This window comes from Syzygium oleosum, unplaced genomic scaffold, assembly GCF_021117445.2.
Source record: "Syzygium oleosum isolate NSW1041296 unplaced genomic scaffold, Sole_v2.1 Sole_v2.01, whole genome shotgun sequence".
Lineage (NCBI taxonomy): Eukaryota > Viridiplantae > Streptophyta > Magnoliopsida > Myrtales > Myrtaceae > Syzygium > Syzygium oleosum.
Genome location: NW_026607485.1, coordinates 29,147,093 through 29,167,965, shown reverse-complemented (window position 1 = coordinate 29,167,965; position 20,873 = coordinate 29,147,093). Strand labels below are relative to the sequence as shown.

Here is a 20,873-nt window from a genome sequence, read left to right as displayed (position 1 = left end):
TGACATCCAATTATAAAAATCTGGCAAAGAAAGTGGGCATTAATAAAACATGTCGACTCTTCAAGAAAAGGGTAAAGGCTAAGAATATTTCGGACCTCGTGACAGGTATTATGCTATATAAGGAAAACGATAAGGTTTGCTTGATTCTGCTTGTTTGAGTACCTTTATATTATGAGTCATACCATTTTATTTAATTTGTTGCACATGTGGGATCAATATGACATAATAAAGGGCCTATGAGATCATCTGAGCAGGATATCGGATATTAAAATTGTTTCAACTCTCCACACGTTATAAGCATTTTTATTATTCCAAGAATAAATTTTTCTATACTCTAGAGATACTTGTTAACAAACAGATATAAAATAATTATCTTGCTTTTATTAATTTATGGCCCGCGGTGGCATAATAGGACAAATTCTTTAGCCCTGCACTGTCACAACATGTATAGATTTCCCATAAGTCATTGCCATCGATTTATTTTTGGTAATGGCGTGGCAAGTCACCGGCCTAAGCTTGCAAAAGAAGTATTCGTGTTGTGTCATTTAAGTGTGATCACGAGTTCAGTCTCAATAACTTAAGTGTGACAAGCTCCATTACTATAGCTGTTAAAATGTCTAATTCAAAATTACAAGTCAGTAGATGGAAGGGAGACTACATTTATATAAACATCATATAAATTCTATAAATAAACAAAATTGATATTTTTACATTCCTCTCACGTGCAAACCGGATGAAGAAAGATTTATAGAATTTGACAAATGAGGGGGAGGGTTCCACGTGAAATAAACTAAGGCAAAACCTGGTAAACCGGTTGTGGCTGCTCTCGAGAATGAGGATCGTTGGACGAAAACCAAAGGACTTGGAACAACGAACGTTGGTAGTCTCAGTGTCAAGATAGAAACACAAGGGTTCTTTCTTTTCTCTCTTTTTTTAAGACTAATGGTAAGAAGAAAGATAAAGTTAGGATTTTGATTTGGGTCTCATCTTAGTAGCGCTGTAACGTGTCAGAATGTCCAGTCAAAAATGTTATATCAATATATGGAGGAAAAGTATATAAATTTTATAGACACAGTTGGATGCTCTGCCGGTAGCATTGACAGCCTGGTCTTTGTTGGTTCATTTGACAAAAATTACATCAGACAAATAGAATTCTAGAAGTGCATCACACATTTGTTTTTCCGAAGCAAGTTCTAGAGCGATGGCTCTCATTGGCGTAATTTGTCTTCCGCCGCATTTAGTCCGCACATTTCCAGATGGTGCAATGCTTTGACACGTCTCATGTGTCATTCTCATAGACTCTACTTATTTAGGGGAACTTGTCATGAAAGCGATCCAACAACAAAAAATTGACGTGTACAAGATTTAAGTAAAATTGTTGTCGATTGAAGAAAGTGTATATGGGATAGCTGGCCAAAATTTAAAAAAAAAGGTCCTGTGATAAAAATATAGGAGGCAAAAAAATATTAAATATAAGGGTTAATACCATTAAAACTACAAATTGGTATCCTTAAAACACATTTGCTCCAAATTAACTTTCGCCTCACAAAAACTTTAAACTAGAACCTCGTGATATATTTACCCCAAACTAAAAGCAATCCTAAATTAGTACTCGTTGACACATTTAATCCAAACTAACGTCTCGCATAAAATCCTAAATGATACTCCTGACCCAAATCTCCCATCTATTAAAATGTATACGTGTCAACGTATGTAGATTTTCCATGTCAAATTTATCATTCTTGTGGTTTTGCAGTCGTCTGCCATATGTGTTGACACTTATGCATTTTAGTGGGGTATTGGATGGAATGCTAATGGAGGTAGATTTAGATTAAGGGTACCGATTTTTTTTATGAAATGAAAATTAGTTTGGGGTAAATGTATTATAGAGCACTAGTTTTGGGTTTTTGTGAGACGAAAATTAGTTTGGGGATAAATATGTGTTTATGGTACCAGTTTGATATTTTTTATGAAATGAAAAAAATCGACGAAGATAAAAAGTGCGTGTGACAAATATCTAAAAATCGACGAAGATAAAAAAGGTAAAGGAATTGCGAAAAATTTATGCGATAACACGATATTCTTATCTATCTTTTTCAAGTGATGTTTTTGTAATGAAAAAGGTCATCATTCATCTTGTAGCAAGACCTTGCATGCAATTTAAAAAGATTGGGGTTAAAAGTTGCCTTGGCTTGATAATATTGATGGACTCTATCAATTACCTTATATGTCCTATCTACTCATTAAGAGTAGAATAGAAGAAATTAATGATGTATATCATATATGGTAGTAACATATAAATACAATTTTAAGAGATTAGGTATGTGGAAGTAAGTAATAAAGAGGAGAATAGTTGCGGGGCAAAAATAGTCACATCCATCCTTACCCCAACCCGATTCTTCTATATACTCCGATACTTGTCCTCTTGGCTCTTGAATATACAATTTGAGGCATAAAAGTGTTAATAGAGGTTGGTTTTAGTAGATATTTAACTTTTACATTTACCTTTTTCCTTCAAATTATCAATTTCACACGTACCTAGTATTTACATAATTATACGTGAACTGGTTTTTTATATATAATTAAAGGGAAAAGTAAAATAATCTGCATGACATATGGATTTTTCAAATTTGTGGAGGGCATGAACTTTACCATCTCATTCCGTTATACTTCTTTAATATATAGAAAGTAAACTCGACAAGAATTTCAACCTCTAAATTTTGTTAAAATTCCATGGAAAAATACCCCGTGTCTTTTCTTTCGGAGGCGAATCTGTTGTTTATTGTCCTTGAATTTATAGTCACTTACAAAGAAAAACAAAATTAGCCCAATTGTTGTTGAATTGTGGTGCAGCTTCACAATATTATAGGTTGTTTGTGTTTCTTTGTTTTATTTTAATGCCAAATTAGTAAATTGACTGGGACATCTCATCTCGAAAAATGTGAAAGCTTATGTTGGACTTTAACTTCTTGGAACCTTTATGAAGTCAAATCATGAGGAATTAATTTCTCACAAATCCCCCATTTCCGATAAAGATGGCGACCAAACTTAGGAGGTAAGATAGTCCGTGCACAAATAAAGGGCAAGTCTCTTAGGAACTTCCATGGATTTCTAGCAGATGGGAACGCATGAAACATGACAACCTTATCTTATACTTTTTTTTATATTTTTATTGTTAAGCATAATAAACAAAGCCAATCATCTTTTTTTTTCCTCCTCGTTTCCTTCTATATTTGGCCAAATCAGCCCAGTTGAATTGGAGCCAACTAATTAGCAAGCAAAGTTGAGGGACGAAGGAATGTGAGACAGCTCCGCAGGGATGACTTTGAAACGAGGACAACCAATTATTGAAGAGTCATCTAGAAGCTCGATCGAGGGATTTGTTTCCCAAGAAAACTTGAATATGACAATAACACATTTCCCAACATCCCAACATGTTGGCGGGTAGTCATTACGAAGTATTTGTGTATTTTGTCACATCTTGTATTGATTTATCACAAAATGAGATTAAACTTTATGAATTGAAGGGCGGAGGGGGACGATCAGCGTTAATTTCTTGCATGGGTATAACCATAATAGTTCATTATAGCAGTATAATACTTGTCCGTTGCCAACTTAGTTATATACTCACTGTGGAATGTTCAATTTGAAACTTAGTTACTCGGCACTATCCAAACCCTAAGGATCGAGGTTGACAACTTCATTATAGCAGTATAATACTTGTACGTTGCTAGTTCACAACTCTTTTTGCACGATGTAGCATAGTCTAGAGCAAAGGACAATCAAAACTTTGCTCATATCGTAACTCGAATTTTATAATTATATTGTTTTTGGTAACCTTATGAAAATTAGATTGAGCACTTGATCACTAGGCCAACTACGTAAGGTGCTTGGCTACTCCCTAGGACACTATATCGTGGGCACTACATAACTCAAAAAAGATGTTTCAGAAAAAGACGACAATGAACCTCATAGGGTTCGAACTTATGATCTTTTCTATATCAATTGTCAAATATTAATGTGAATCATTTAGGGTTCGAACTTATTGTGTAGGTACGTGCATGATATCAAAAAGCGTGAAAAAGAATATAACAAAGAAAAGAGAATGCATAATTTATGTTATTTCCAAAATTTGATTTACATTCTTTCATTATGATGAGTTTTAATTTAATCTAACAATATGTGAGAGATTTTTGACATGACGCGGTTGTGTTGTTGACACATTCAAATGACCATTTGGCCAATTATTTGACAAACACATTCGGTCATCTTATATCAAGTGGAAAGTATGTGCTTTTTATAAAACTTTTCTGTACTAGTTTGAGGGTGAAAATGCCTTCAAGATAATTTCAACTCCAAACTTTTACACAAAAAAAAATTCATGAGAACCCACAGTTAATATCAAGATAAATTAGAATTCTATATTATATAAAGAATCGATTGAGCATAGACGTGATTATTTCAACAGTGACATTTTGGTGAGAGTTGTACTTCAGGAATTTCTTTGACTCTAACGTAGCAATTATTCTTTTAGGGAAAACATTAAGGCAAAATGGTATCACTGATTTTTCTTGATTAGATATAGTCTTTTGTGTCATTTTAAGTAGGTTATTGCAAGACATAAGTTGCAATTTTTGGACCACATGCGCCGTATAATTTGCCATATATAGGGGTTACTAAAATAAATAAATCAGAAGGAGATACCAAGGTTTTTAAATGCTCCTCCGTTGAAGTAATTAGATTGCTGTGTTCATACATGCTGGAAATAAAAGTTACGCGAGAGCAAATATCATTAACATATACGAAAGAAATTGTGCGTCAAAATTGACACAGGCGATTTCTCTATTTTGGAGATATTATTATATTATATGTGCATTGTCATGCATCGATAAGAACAAGGTAAATCTACAATGGCACTATTGCTAATGCATCATTATATCATGCATGCGTGTCTTTTCATCATCAATCAAAAGCGAATGGAATCACGTGACATTAATATAATCCATTTGCGTCGGTCCATTGAAATGGCTTTCACACGCAATTGGTTTAACCAGAGAGAAAGGCTAAATTGCCACAACAATCATTGCATCAGCAATAAACCATGACGCTAACACCAATTAAAATGTTTTTTCTTTGTTTGAACATAGTGTTGAGAAAAAGACACAGCATCAATTTTTTTATGGACTGAAAGGCATGCTGTAACATCAAAGGTATTTATCTGCGTATTATGCCCCAATGTATTGTGTATACTTTGACTTTTTTTTTTTTGAAAGATACAAATAAATACGTATGAAACCTCGAGGTTGCGAGAATTCTACCTTAGAAAGACCAAATGGTGATCCCCCCCTTTAAAATAGTAATAGATACAGCAATCAAAATATGGACTTAAGAGACAAAGTAGGACGAATTTTGGGTTTGCTTTAGAGCTGAAATTTTGGCCCCATTTCATGGACTAAAATTCATATGGGTCCTAAATTTTAGATGAGTTATGATTGAGGCAGAGTCCACGACTGTTGCAATCGATCCATCGATTAGTGCATTTAAGTGGCGTGGCAGATTATTAGTAGATCATATCCAACATTTAATGGAAGTTGACATTATTACTTTTTCCTATTCTAGCTTAAGCCAAGGCTTGACATGGTTGTAACATTTTAGACAAGGCTTGGCGTCCAATAGCGATAAGTGGTGATGCTCTATCCTTTCCTTACTTACAAAAACTATGAATTATTCAAGTTATTCCACTCAAATAAATTCCTCCCAATTTTTTCATTTTGATTCCCCTGAGTATTTGACATTACAAATAGTCCTCACCTCACTAGAGTTTGGGAAACTTGAATTGCTAGAATAGAGGCTCAACTTTTGAGTGCGCTTATTTCACCGAAAACTTCACGATAAAGAAAAATATTTTTCATGAAAATCATTTTCATGATAAATGATTAATTTTCATTTATTTGGTGGTTTAGGAAAACTGATTTCCTTCTTGCCAAAAGAGGAAGTTGTTCTTCCCCAATTTAAGCTTATTGTTTTCGGTCCATAGAAACATTTTCTATAAATCTATTAGTTTTCCATCATCCAAACACCGAAAAGTCAGAAAAAAACTGCTCGGGAACAATTTTTCTTGAAACAAACAAACCCTTCTTTTATGCCCAATTGCAATTTCGTGTATGTCTTCATTATGAGCCCACCACATTGGTAGTGGGACGCAATATAAGCCTAAATTGTGCTCAAGTTAGCCCAAATATCAAAATAGTCTAATTCGAGCTTGATAATACTCCTCATGAACCGAGTCGAATATACTCAAGAAAAATGGCAAAAGGACACCAGAAGTGCCATAAGTTGTGTACGGAGGTCACTTTGGTGCCATAACTTTTTTTCGGATTACTTTGGTGTCAAAATTGGAGGAAAATAGATCACTTTAGTGACTTAGGCCAAAATTCCGGCCAAAAAGCTAATGTGGCATTTATATTTAAAAAAAAATGATCTGACTTGTACACGTGAAAATTATGTGATTTTTTTTTGAATTTTTTAATCTTTTTAATCTTTTTTTTTCTCGGTCGCCAGTCCGGCGACCGGCCAAAGGGGAGGGCCGGCGAGGCCGGCCTCTGGTGAAGCTTGCCCAGCTGGCCCCTGGCTGGGCGAGGTCGCCTCGCCCAGCAAAGGCGAGGCCAACCTCGTCGTCGCCTGAGTCGCGACGGCGAGTTCGGCCTCGCCAGATCTGGTGAAGCTCGCCGGCGGGGCGAGCTTTGCCATATCTGGCGAAGCTCGCCTAGGCGACGGCAAGGTCGGCCTCGCCTTTGCCGGGCGAGGGGAGACCTCGCCGTCGCGACCCAGGCGACGGCGAGGTCGGCCTCGCTAGATCTGGCGAAGCTCGCCAGTGGCCGGCGGGGCGAGCTTCGCCAAATCTGGCGAGGCCGACCTCGCCGTCTCCTGGGTCGCGACGGCGAGGTCTCCCCTCGCCCGGCAAAGGCGAGGCCGACCTCGCCGTCGTGACCCAGACGACGACGAGGTTGGCCTCGCCTTTGCTGGGCAAGGCGACCTCACCCAGCCAGGGGCCGGCGAGGCGAGCTTCGCCAGAGGCCGGCGAGGTCGGCCTCGCTGGCCCTCCCCTTTGGCTAGTCGCAGGTTCGCCGGACCGGCGAACCGGGAAAAAGTTAGGAAAAAAAAAGATTAAAAAAATTCGAAAAAAAGCCACATAATTTTCACGTGTACAAGTCAGACTATTTTTTTTTAAATATAAATGCCGCATCAGCTTTTTGGCCGGAATTGTGGCCGGAGTCACTAAAGTGATCTATTTTCCTCCGATTTTGGCACCAAAGTGATTCGAAAAAAAGTTATGACACCAAAGTGACCTCCGTACACAACTTATGGCACTTCTGGTGTTCTTTTGCCCAAGAAAAACATATACGGATCAATGTCTTCGCATCTTCTGACTTGTTCCATCCTTTAATTGAGGTGTTGAGTTACTTACTGAGCTAGCGATCCTTTTACCCGGCAGTGAGGCCAACTTACTTATGGTTTTGCATGTTGAGTTTGGTCTGTTTATAATGTTGGAGTTTATATATTCGGTGGAATTAGTTTTTTAAGCTTATTACCAGGGTGATTATGTTGTGATATTGAAGAATTAAGGACCTTCAATTTATCTTTTTGGGGTTTATTTGTAATTAATTTCGTGATGAAGGAGCGTGGTTTGAGTCGGGGTTTTGAGCTCGGAGTGTTACGAAGACGACCATAAAGGACATAGAAGAAGACCACATGAAAGGATATGGAGTATTTTGATCTTCTGAATCCCTTCTTTAAAAGAGCATTTTGCATATTAAAATTTTGGTGCACACAGTAACCTGAGATGGAAAATAGAAGATTGCGGTGGTTCTTTGCAATTCTTTTTTAATAGTTCAAGGCACAAATGCAAAGAGTCGACTACATGGAGAACCATATAAATAATATCCTGTAATCCTTATGAATCGGCTAAGTCCAGATTTTATCCGATGGAGATAGCCTTAACCTAGAGAAGATTGCATGCGGTAACGGGTGACCTCCAATTTTTAAGTTGGAATTCTCTAACACTCCGCAATCAATCACCTTCGATTGATTTATAGCTGTGGTCCTTTGGTTCATTTGGAAGTGCTTGCGTTCGTGGAAACTGTAAGGGCCAACCTCTGGCACCACTTGCCAATGATATTGTCCGCCACGAACTGTAAGGGCCAACCTCTGGCACCACTTGCCAATGATATTGTCCGTTTTGGGCTGCAGCTCTCACAGTTTTGTTCCTTTAGGTTTCGCCCAGAAAAGGTCTCCTTGGTAGTCAAGATTGTGCTACACCTTATATAGCACATCGCTTCACACCTTATATAGCACAACACTTCACCTTCCCAAGGCGATGTAGGATTCGGTTCATTCCTGCCCCTTTCGCCATTCTCGAGGTGGAGCCGCACTCCCATCCCTCACAGGACCGGGTCGTTTCATGTCCACCAGCTTTCGCCTGATTTGTTCTCGAACCACACACTTCCGGCTAGGTTTAGCTCTGATACCATTGTAAGGGCCGACCTTTGGCCCCACTTGCCAATGATATTGTTCGCTTGAGCCGTAGCCCTCTCGGTTTTGTTCCTCTGGGCTTCGCCCAGGAAAGACTTCATTGGTGGTTAAGATTGGTGCTACACCTTATATAGCACATCACTTCATCTTCCCTAGGCGATGTGGGATTTGGTTCATTCCTACCCCCTTCACCATACTCGAGGTGGAGCCGCACCCCCATCCCTCGCAAGACCGGGTTGTTACAGAAACCCTAAAGTACCTAGCCGCACGAGAGTTTCTCTCTCGAGTAAGATGATCTTGATCTCATAAGAGTACTCTCAGGCACAAATCACCGTAAGTGGGAAGTGCATGTGCTTATCGAAGAAAGCCGTGATCTATTAGTATGCTTTTTGGATTTTCAACTGTCCCACTGTAACATGGACTCCAACGAATTGCAAATTGGGTTGTTAAAGCCTAAAGGAAAAAAAGCGCTCCCTGGAAATTGGACAATTTATCCCCCTCGAGTCCTATGGTTTACTTTGTTCAGAAACTATGGTTTTATATTCTCCAACTTTCCTAAGTGAATGAGAAGTATATTTCCAGACAAAAGAAAAAAAACCTTCAGGTTTAAAAATATTTATTTGTTTCTTTGGAAAGAAAAAGTCAAAGTCTACGCATACACGGCATAATACGTAGGTATTCTAAACCAATTAAATGTGAAAGCCAATAAAAGGACCGGCGCGATTTCGATTATATTAATATCACGTGATTCAATTCGCTTTTTGATTGATGATGAAATAGACACGCAGTCATGAAGCATTAGCAATAATGTCATTGTTAAAATCATCTTGTTCTTATCAAACTCTAGGTGCTTACAAACATAAAATGGCAATGCACATATAACATAATGACCCCTTTATATGGCAAATTGTCGGCGCATGTGGTCCAAAAATTGCAACTTATGTCATGCAGTAACCTACTTAAAATGACAGAAACAGATTATATCCATTGATGGAAATAAGCGTAGCCTTTTGCTTTAATGTTTTTCCCTAAAAAGGATAATTTGTAATTACGTTCGAGTAAAGAAATATCCTCAAGTACAACATCCACCGAAAAAATTGCTGGAAATAATTCTCAAACAATTCTACCGTAAAAATTGCTGGAAATAAATAATAAAGAAATTCACGTTAAACCATGAAAATGAAATATAACTAAAGTGTTGCGACCTAAATTTCTCAAGCTAATAGATTATTAAGACTAAGTCTAATTCGGGTCCTCCCAATCCCTACCAATTCACGACTTAAGGTTAAAGTTTTTAACATGCAAAAGTTTTCGTGCTTGGAATCGCCACTAATCTATTTGCGGTAGGTCGATTATAAACCTAAATAAAATATTGAAAGATATGTTTTATTTCTACGAACCATAGGTCCTAAGCTCGGAGACTTGATTACGCTATATCTAATCTAAAGCCCTTTCGGTACCTTTTCTTTTCAAAAAAATATTTAAGCAGATAGTCTGGATCCATTTTATTACTTAATCACTAACATGTAAGGTATTCATGTGGGTGCGCAAATCACCAATTTAACACCCAATAAGGAAAGCAATAAATAAATTGCTAGATAAGGAGAATAACATACCTTAAAGTAACGCAAGCATCTGCATTGTTAGCTAGAAAATCATACAGACAATCTTAATATGATTTCTAATTAATAAAGCAAGGCACTCAAGGTGTTCTTTAGGATTTGCGCTTTATTAAAATGTAAACTAACATATATGCAATGACGCGCAAAAATTGAGATGTGATTAATGAAACTTAGCAAGCGAACTATATGTCATGCGACGACGTGACCTAATCCTAATGACGGACAAATGATTTATTTTCGGTATTTTTTAAATGAAATTCGGAATTAAAAATACTTATTACCTAAGCATGCAATGTTTAATTGGGAAACAAATTAATCTATTCTAGAGCAATATTTTTGGTATTTTTGTTTAAATTCGAAATAAAAAAATTACTCCAATTAAGAATGCAATCTATCCTAATCTATCCTAAAGTAACTCATTCTTTTTGGGATTTTCATGGAAATTCGGAATCTAAAAATAACCTAAATAATCTATTAGTATATATTAGAATAACACCTAATTTAAACTAGGAAATAAATTATCTTAAGTCCCAATTTAAACTAAATAATTATCCTATCTTCTAGATACATTTAGGATTCCCTAAACATGCAAAACTTCTAATTGAAATCCTATTTAACATATTTTTGGATTTTTCTTTATTTAAAAAAAACAATTAAACAAAGATAACAACGGCATTCAAACAATCCACTCAATCTGCAAGATTCTTCTTATCAAATTTGAATTAAGAAAGAGAATCGAACTAACGGTCATATCTATAGGGTTATAGATATCGACGGAGAGTCGATTATTTGAATTTGGAAAGCGGATAAAATCGATTATCGTATCCAAGTAGTTATGGATGAGATAACGATTTCCGTATCGCTGCATATTGTACCTTAGGGATAAGGTCGGATAGTCGTCTAGATACGTTATCAAATTAAGGATAATTATTATCCTAATTTTGATTGTTTTCAAATATTACGGATATAGCACACATTATCCTAAGATATCTAGCAATCCACACAATATTCACGGAATGTTCAGAATATTCAAACTAGGAATCTAAATATTTTGAAAATATACCGGATAGAGATTTTTACCTGATTTGCGGATTACTTTCCAAATTTGAATCGTCGGGATTGTGGATTGGGACAGTGATCGACGGTGGGTGATCGACGGCGGACGCGGCAGCAACGATGAGAGGCGGCGGCAATGGAGGCTCAACGAGGGATGGCGACGGGGTGGCCAGCGGCGGGTGCGATGGTGCTCTTGGTCAATCTGCAAAACAAAAATAAGGCCACGGCAATATTAGGACGCCACGAGGCACCGGGACAGCGGAGGCTTGGCGTCGAGACTTGGGGTGACCAGTAGCGGGCTCAGTGCAGTGAATGGACGATGTTGGGGCAACAACTGGGCACAAGTGTGGGCGTGAGCATGGGCACGGGCACGGACAAGGGCGCAGCAGCGGGCGTAGGCGCGGACGCGGGCACGGGCGCAGGAGTAGGCGCAGGAGCGACCGTAGGTACGGGCGCGGGCACAGGCACGGGTGTAGGCGCAGGAGCAAGCACGAGCGCGGGCACAATGGCAGGCACGGGCGCGACGGTCAGCCGTGGGGAGGCACAACTGGTCCTCCTTTGCTCTCTCTATCTCTGTTTCTTTCTTGCTCTTGCTCTCACTCTCACTTGTGCTCTATCTGAAAATTCTGATCTTGAAAATTACGAGAGCCTCCCTTGACTGAGGGGTAAAATCAAATATTTATATTGCAACCCTATGTTAATTTACCGGGCTTTCTAGTCTTAATGGGCTTAGGCTTAGGCTATATCCTTTAATTTTTATTTAATTCCAAGTTGGCTGAATTAATTTGGGCTTTTATTCAATTAAACTTGATGGGCTAATTTAAGCTCAAATTAAGACAACCAAGCCCCTTTTGTCTTGTAATTTTCTGCCCCTATTTCCTGAGTGAGCCGAGTTTCATTCTGTGACATTCCGAATTTCGGCCCATTTTTGAGATTTATAAAACGGGTATTTCGTCAGTGCGCTTATAATAAAATCTCGCCCGGAACTGATCACTCCTGGGTTATTTTTTTTAAATTAGAGATTTCGCTAGAATCGCACTTGATCGAATTTGGCCGTTATTTAGAGCCCAAACTTTGGTGTTGAATTTCTCGGAGTTCCGGGTCGAATTTAATTGGACGGTGTCGATATTATTATGGCCAGCCTCGAGATTGCCCGGGATATATGAAAAATGGATTTTTGATCGGGTGTGAATTTGGACTAGTAGACCTCTCTCGATGTAATGTGATTTAATTAATTTCGCTTTTATCCTTTATTATATTCTAAGATTAATTTGAACCGTAGGATCATTTTCAAATTTGAATTCCGGCCGTTAGATCGCACTCGATGCGTTGACTCTCTCTCTCTCTCTCTCCCTCTGCCGCGCCAGCTACGCGCACGTCTCTCTGCCGCGCCAGCTACTCGCACGCCTCCCCTGCGCTCACGTCCCCCCTGCGCTCACGTCCCTTCCTCCCCTAGCCATGCACAGACTTCTCTCTCTCTCCTCCTTTTTCCCTTTTCTTTCCTTTCTCTTTTTCTTCTCTTCTTCTTCCTCCTTCCTGCCCCCGACTGTTGCTGCTTCTTGCTGGTTGCTCGCCGCTGCTCGTCGCCGCGCCCTACCGCCGCCGCGCCGTCCGCCTTGCACCGCCGCTCGCCCAGCCGGCCGCGCCATCGCCGCCGCGACCCCCCCTCTCTTTTCCCTTCCCCTGTTTTCTTCGCCCCGACTCCTCCCCTGTTTTGCCTCGCCCGCGACCGCCACACGCCGCCGTTCCGGCCGCCATCGCCCCCCACCGGCTCGCCGCCACCATCCTAGCTCACCCCCCCAAGCCGCCGTCGCCCCTGCTGCTCCGGCGACGACGCGTCTGCATCCCCTGTTTTGGCCGAGCCTCCGCCGCCCCAGCTCGTCGGCTGCGCGCTCGCCCAGCTCGCCGTCGGCCGCTCGTCCCAGACCGGAGTTGTTGTCGTCGCCCCTCCTCTTCCTTTTCTTCCCCTGTTCGCGCTGCCTTTGGTCGCGCCGGAGCCGAGACCGACCAGATCCGCCGCTCGCCGCCCGGCCAGCAACCGCCGCCCGTCCGTCCAGCTACCGGCCGCTCGCCGTTCACGCCCCCACCAAGCTGCTTCTCTCTCCCCCCCTCCTCCCTGGTTCAGCCGAGCTCCTTCCCGCCCCTGTTCCAGCCACCGACTCGTCGCCGCCGTGAGTCGCCGCGCGTCTGCCGGAGCTGCTACTGTTCCGGCGAGGCCCCTGCTCGCCCCCATTGCCGCCGAGCTGCTGCCGCCTCAGCCGGAGCTCCCTTGCTGCCGCTGTCGCCCGGCAGTGGCCGAGAGCCTCGCTGATCGCCGTCGCTGCGGCTGTCCCGACGATTTCCCCCCGCTGCCCAGCCTCGTTTTCTTGCTCAAGTCGAGGTAAGCGACACCCTAAACCTTGTATAGGACTTTGTGTATTATTAGACTTGTTTAGGGGTTGTTTAGTGTGAGATTTGCGACTGATTAGGGGCTGTTTGGGCCGATTCGGAGTCCGTTTAGCGCGATTTGGTGGCTGATACGTGGGCTGGTTAGGGGTGAGTGATTAGGGTCGGAATGTGGATTGAATCGTGGCAATTTATGGCCGATTTTGGTGCTGAGTTGGGGGCCGTTGATGCTGGAATTTATGCCGCGATTTTGGATTGTTCGTGTGTGATTCAATATTTGCTTGGCGATGATTCGTGTTAATTATTCGTGGTCGGTTTAATCCATATCATATGGGCTCGGGCTTGCAATGGTAGATGGGGTTTAATGTGCTAGAATGATGAATGAATTGTGGCGCGCGGGCTGATCCTGGCTGAGTTGATTTAATGTTATTGAACCTTGAATATGGCGTGGAAATTGATTGAATCATGTGGCGTATGTGATTGTGGCGTATGTGATTGTCCAAAGGTCCTGTGGGTTGTTGACCCGGGACAGAGCCCGGATTGATCGGAGGGCTGACCTATGGGGTGTTGATCCGGGTCGTGTGAAAGTTTGTTTTTGAAAGGTCCTGTGGGGTGTTGACCCGGGACAAAGCCTGGATTGATTGGAGGGCTGACTTGTGGGGTGTTGACCCGGGTCGTGTGAAAGTAAGAAAGGTCCTGTGGGGTGTCGACCCGGGACAGAGCCCGGATTGATCGGAGGGCTAACCTGAGGCGTGTTTACGTGGGTCGTGAGAAAGTAAGAAAGGTCCTGTGGGGTGTTGATCCGGGACAGAGCCCGGATTGATAGGAGGGCTGACCTGTGGGGTGTTGACCCAGGTCGTGTGAAAGTTTATTTTTGAAAGGTCTTGTGGGGTGTTAACCCGGGACAGAGCTCGGATTGATCGGAGGGCTGACCTGTGGGGTGTTGACCCGGGTCGTGAAAAAGTTGGATGGATGCGCATGTGTTATGTGCATGGATGAATTGGCTGAATGTACGTATGTATGGCGTTCGAGTGATTGTGATGTACTTTTGGGATATTATTGCATTATCATGATTTGACTAATGTGCAGTGTGGGCATGTGATTGGATGGCGAGGTAAGTCCATTTATGTGAATTATATATATGTAATCGGTTAGATTGCATGCTGAACTTGTCTGGGTACGCATTGGCCTATGTGGGGTTTAGGGGTCTGCTTATTGAGATTTATCTCATTCCCGTTATTAAACATTTTCAGGTTTGGAGTGACGGTTAGTCGTCACGTGCGGTCCAGAGACCAGGAGTACTTTGGGCATTTGATGCTCCGTTCATCTATTGGATGCCCCCTTTTTGTATAGTGAAGTAGGCTACCCAACCACCGCCCCCTTTTGGATAAATGTGGTTTTGAAGCTAGTAACCTAGATTTAATGTTGTAAGTGACTGTCAGTTTTATGAAATGCGTTTGTTGATTTGTACCTATGCTAGCCCGTTGTCATTGTCTATTGTCTGGGTTGTTTCTATTTCTCTTCCGCTTGCCTTTATCATTTGGTGTTTCGTTTGGGTCGGCGACGCGTCCTGGGACGTCGCGTTCAATGATCGACCATCGAGGGGTGTCACGAGCCCGTTGGGGTTCGGGGCGTGACACATTCGGTGCCCGAACTCGGTTTATGTGATGAATTTTAAGCTCGCTTGCCACCGCTGGTTCAATGTGGAATGCAATTAATCTATATGATCCTAAACTATATGCTATGCAATTTTAATATTTTTGTTTAGGGGTTAAAATTTAATCCCTAATTTTCTATGCAAATTAATCACTAAATGGTTAGCCAAAATTTAAGTGTCAACATAAAGTGAATATCATGAAAAATCCTGAACTGATACATTTGTGCCATATGTACTACATAATAATTTTTGTGTAACAAAAAAAATCCCAAATTGGAGTATCCATAACAAATCTACCATTCGTTAGCTTCTGTCCAATATCTTGTTAAATTGTTGACGTCGAAACATACCTAGTAAGCAACTAGGATAATTGGCGTAAGATGTGGAACCGATGTGGAAATTCAAAATAAATGGGTCTGTTAAATGTCATCGTTTGGGAAGCTAGATCTGATATAGTGTCCTATGGGGGAAGGCCAACCACGTAGTGCAGTTGGCCTAGTGATTGAGTGCTCAATCCCTCTTTCATAAGGTTACAAAAAAATAGTTATAAAGTTCGAATTATGTTATGAGCAAACTTCTGATTATCTTATACTGTAGGGCTCTTGGACTCTGCTACATCGTGGCAAAAAGAGCTAGGGACTGGCAATGTGAAAGTCCACATGTTACCATGACAGATTCGTCAACCTCGAACCTTAGCGTCTAGATAGTACTGAGTAACTTAGTCTCAAATCGAACGTCCAAAGTGAGTACAGGACTATTATGGTTGTACTCATGCAAGAAATTAACGCTGATTGTGCCACTCCACCCTTTAATTAACAAAATTCAATCCTCATTTTGTGATGAATCAATGAAAAATGTGATGAAGCACACAAAGACGTCGTGATGACTACCCGCTAACATGTTGGGATGTTGGAAAATATGTTATCGACATATTCATGCTTTCTCGGAAACCAAATCCCAAGATGGAGCTTCTAGATCACTCTTCAATAATTGGGTGTCCTCGTTTCAAAGTCATCCCTATCAAGCTGTCTCACATTCCTTCGTCCCTCAACTTTGTTTGCTAATTACTAATTCGTTGGCTCCAACTCTAATGGGGTGGTTTGGCCAAATATAAAAGGAAAAAAGGGAAAACAAAATGATGTTTGGCTTTGTTTATTATTCTTAATAATACAAATAAAAAAAACTTATAAGATAAGATTGTCATGTTTCATGTGTTCCCGCCTGCTAGCAACTTATGGTAGTTTCAAAGAGACTTGACTAATTTGAGCACGGACAATCCAACACTCTATATTCGACACTATATCTTAACAAAAGACATGGGGCATTTCTTTTTATGGAATTTTAACAAAATTTTGACGTTTAATTTCTTGTCAAATATGCTTTCTATTTAACAGAAAAGTATAAGGCAATAGATGGTAAAGTTGACGACCTCCAAAAATTTGGAAAATACATACATCTGGCAGATAATGTAGCCTTTTCCCTTTGATTACATATCAAAAAAGTTTCAAGTATAATTAGGTAAATAAAAGGTATATATATATATATATATATATATATATATATATATATATATATATATTCTTATGTATTTATGTATAAATTAAATATCTACTACAACCAACCTCTATTAACGCTTTTATGCCTCAAATTGGATATTCAAGAGCCAAGAGGACAAATATTTGAGTATTTAGAAGAATCACAAATAATATTTCATATGTATGATTTTTTTTTCTATTAGAACATGAAAGAAAGAAGAGAGATTTAGAAACGATTAGTGATGATAATTTCACCCGCTCAAAACCAGATATGTGCATTGCTCTAGTCCCTGCATCGGGTGGGAGTAGGGATGGATGTGGCTATTTTTGCCCTGCACCTCCTCTTTACGCTAATCTCGCTTTCCATGTACTATATATATAGATATATAACTCTCTTTTTTACGGTAAGGTATAGTAACTTTGAAAGGGAAACATACGTTAGGACAACTTATTAGGCCCTTTTTTTAGATAGGATGGATAAGATAATAGATATAGTCTGTCAATCTTATCAAGGCAAGACAACTTTTAACGTCAATCTTAAAAAAAATTGCATACTCGAAGATGAACAATAACCTTTTAATCACAAAAATAATAATTCAAAAAAATATAAGAATATCGTGTTATTTCTTAAATCTCTCGTGATTCCTATATGTAAATTGGCATTTTCATGTAACAACCATTCTAATGTATTTCCTTTACTTTTTGGTTCTTCTTTTTTTTTTTTTGGTCGAATTTTGGTTCTTCTTCAAATTATAAAAAGATTGTCGCACGTACTTAGAGTGTCATTTCCGGTGATAGGGTACAAAGAATTGTTCCAATGTGACAACTTCACGATGGAGTCAAATCACGAATCGTCTAGCGGATGTTGCAACTTGTTCTGAAGCAGGTGGAAACAATGTATACAATAAGACAACGTGGTTTTTTTAAGGCATGATACTCTCTATAAACTAATCATTATGGGACCATCTATTTCCTCAAACGTCGCAATTCAATCTGTGTAAACAACCCTCTTTTAAGATTCGAAAATCCATGTCTAAATAAGGCAATAAACTTACCATCCAAATAATGCAAATTTGAACCGACCGAAGAAGTTTAACAATTTGGTTATACAGTACTATAACCTGTTCCCACGTAACTCGTTATTGATGATGTAAGGAAAACGCAAGCATTTCGTCATGTTGCATTGGAATGATTTTATCAACCTTTAAAAGAGGAAATACCACTTCAGTCTTTCTTTCTTTTTTAACGCCCGGGGGGGGGGGGGGTGGTGGAGGTTACTTTCTTTAACCTGCAACAGTGTTACTTCAATCACACCCAATTGATTTATTGTAGTCGGATCGGTTTCATGACTAGAAAGTTCACCTACATAGGTAAGGTCTATGAAAATGACGTCCAAGCTCATCATATATTTCAATTGTACAATTTTATAATGATCTATCATTAAGAGTAGAGAGTCTCACCTTTGATAAAAGTGATTATATAATTTCACTGTTCGTCGATAGGATGGAAAAACGACGTCATTTTGGACTAGACTAAAACTACATTAGATCCACATCAGCTCCATTTGTATGCGGTTGTTCACACAAGCCACCACGTCAGATTTTTAATGGCCGTTTCTGACGAATTGTGACGAAAGGTTCTTTTGGATCACTGGACAAGTTTCGATAATTGGTGACACGACAAAAAATTTGGGATATTAAGTTTGGGTTCTTGGTGATTTTTTCCAAAAAGAAACGACTTTGCTTTGGACTAGGCTAAAGTCACATTAGATCCACGTCAGCTTCATTTGTCTACCGTTATCTATGCAAGTCACCACGTCAGATCTTTAATGGTAGTCTTGAACAGAGTCGTAATGAAATGTATTTTTGGGTCACTAGTACAAGTTGAGGTATTAGTGAATGAAAAAAAGTTCGCAGTATTGATGTCACATTAAGAAAAATTTAGGCTTTTTCATCTAATTTTTTCTCAAAAATGAGACGGAGAATTTTGGTTTTTCTTGACAGGTGCGTAATTTGTCTCTTTGGTTGAGAGGCCGTTTTCCGGCTCAACGGAGTTAGAATAAAAGAAACAAAGCAACTTGTCCTTTTGAAATCAAATTATACTCTATAAACAGAGTAAAACAAATACAACATGTTTGTTTTCTATAAATACAGCAATTTTGAAGTAATCTATTATTAGATCCTGATCTACATCTAGGATTTGATTTAATTTGTTTAATGGGACGTGCATTGGTAATTGGTGCAACAAGGTGGCTTAACTATTTCGTTATGTGGTTGGTGTCCCAAGTCAGCTTTCACTGATTTGATTGATCATCGGTATAGACGGCCCGGATGGTGTTCAGGAGTGTTTTTATTTGTCTTCTTCCCACAATCCGAGAAAATTGGAAAGATAATGTTGACAGATTCGTTGAATAAATATTAAATAATATGGAAGTTGCTACTTTTTTATAGGGTCCAATCTGGCCCGGTTCTAGACCAAAAAAAAAAAATCTGGCCCGGTTATTTTTTTAAGTCGTATTAAATCTACCCAATATCTTCTTAATCTAGCTGACACTATATACACTTGATGATGTGATTCTGACATATTGATTCATTTAAAAATCAAAATGGGACATCCACTTTGGTTTACACTGAACGTGCATCTTCTCCGACCCTTTAATTCCTTTCTTCACAAATATCTTATATAGATTCAGTGCAGAATGCAAGAATATTTCTTGCTATTTTTAATTGAAAACCATTTTAGATTAAGACAAAATAGGTTGTTAGGGGCATTTGGTCGCAAGTTTGGAAGTTGAAATGAAACTCGGTAGATGCTGCGTTACTAATTGGTTGTTAATTGTTATGCTTCGTAGTTTGGCATAGTATGTTGGAATTGACTTGTCGTGAGTAAAAGATTATATAAACAAGATTGTAGGGCGAAGTGATTAAAATTTAATCTCATGTAGTTTGAAGTGTCTCTTGTTCGAATTTCCTGGTTGTCCTTTAATCTTAGGAAATCCTAATTCGTCTATTACGTTGCTTCACTTGTTCCAAGTGTAGGGATAACTCCAATTTTATTCTAACTCGCATTTGGTTATGCGTCGGTGATGAGCTTATTCAATGAGTAGTAGTTATGACTCAAACGGAACATCCGACCCCATTTGTGCAAAACCCTCGTAATAATGTTTAAGGAGATATCAAAATCTGGTTGTTTATTCAACCCTTTTACACAAAAAAAAGATAGCATAGAATAGGATTTCATTAACAGGTATGCCAATGCACTTGTTAATTACCTAAAGAAAGAAAGATTATCATATTCAATGCATTGTCTCTCTCGTACTACGCTTAATCAATGTATTGAACACGACAATCTTTCTTTATTAAGTATAAGGGGTGTTCAAAGACATTCTTTACAAGATCTTCGAAAACATTAGCACGACTAAGCATTTCCGGTTATAGCAGATTTATTTGGGAGAGAGAGACCTATAAAAGATTAGCGCAACTAAATATTTTTGACTCACAAAATATTAGAGAGAGAGAGAGAGAGAGAGAGAGAGAGAGAGAGAGAGAGAGAGAGAGAGAGAGAGAGAGAGAGAGATTTATGGTTGTGTCTGTGGCTTGACGGAAGAGCCATCTCCCACATGTGAACAGGAGCCAGCTCGCAAAGGGAGACGAATATTTCGCGCGTGCGAGGTCGGAATCGTCGCCTAGAACGCGTGTGGTTGCTCGCATATAAATGAAAGCAACTGTTCCTTCAAGCCCACCATCGCTCAATTAAGCTTCGCTTCTCTCTGTAGTTCTTCGCAGGTGATGACCTTGTTTCCTTTCCTCTTGTTTTACATTGAGTTTAGAACTTCGATGACTGCTTGTTCCTATCTTTCCTTAATGTCTTTGTCTTCGTTTTTTGTTCAGGGTGATTAGAGGACCCGGAAGAAGAAGGAGGTGATCCGATGGAGATCTTATCGGCTAGAGTATTTCCCGAAGTAACACTCCTTTCCGTTTTTCGTGATTAAATTTCTTTGAAAATGGAAGCACCAATCAATATATTCAATCTCATGTTGATTCTTCTCTGTTTTCCCTCTTTTGGGGTGAATATCCACAGATGGTT

The 20,873-nt window shown here is 39.7% G+C and overlaps 1 protein-coding gene across 1 annotated transcript; it reads left to right on the top strand.

Annotated features, from left to right (window-relative positions):
• The first annotated feature begins 11,529 nt into the window (after positions 1-11,529).
• LOC115667026 (period clock protein-like) lies at positions 11,530-11,868 on the top strand. Its single transcript, XM_030588659.1, has one exon. The coding sequence runs from the start codon at positions 11,530-11,532 to the stop codon at positions 11,866-11,868; it is 339 nt and encodes a 112-aa protein (XP_030444519.1).
• The last annotated feature ends 9,005 nt before the right edge of the window (positions 11,869-20,873 follow it).

What these genes read in the sequence shown, in the direction of transcription:
- LOC115667026 (XM_030588659.1), top strand. Translation starts at nt 11,530, where the DNA reads ATGTTGGGGCAACAACTGGGCACAAGTGTGGGCGTGAGCATGGGCACG.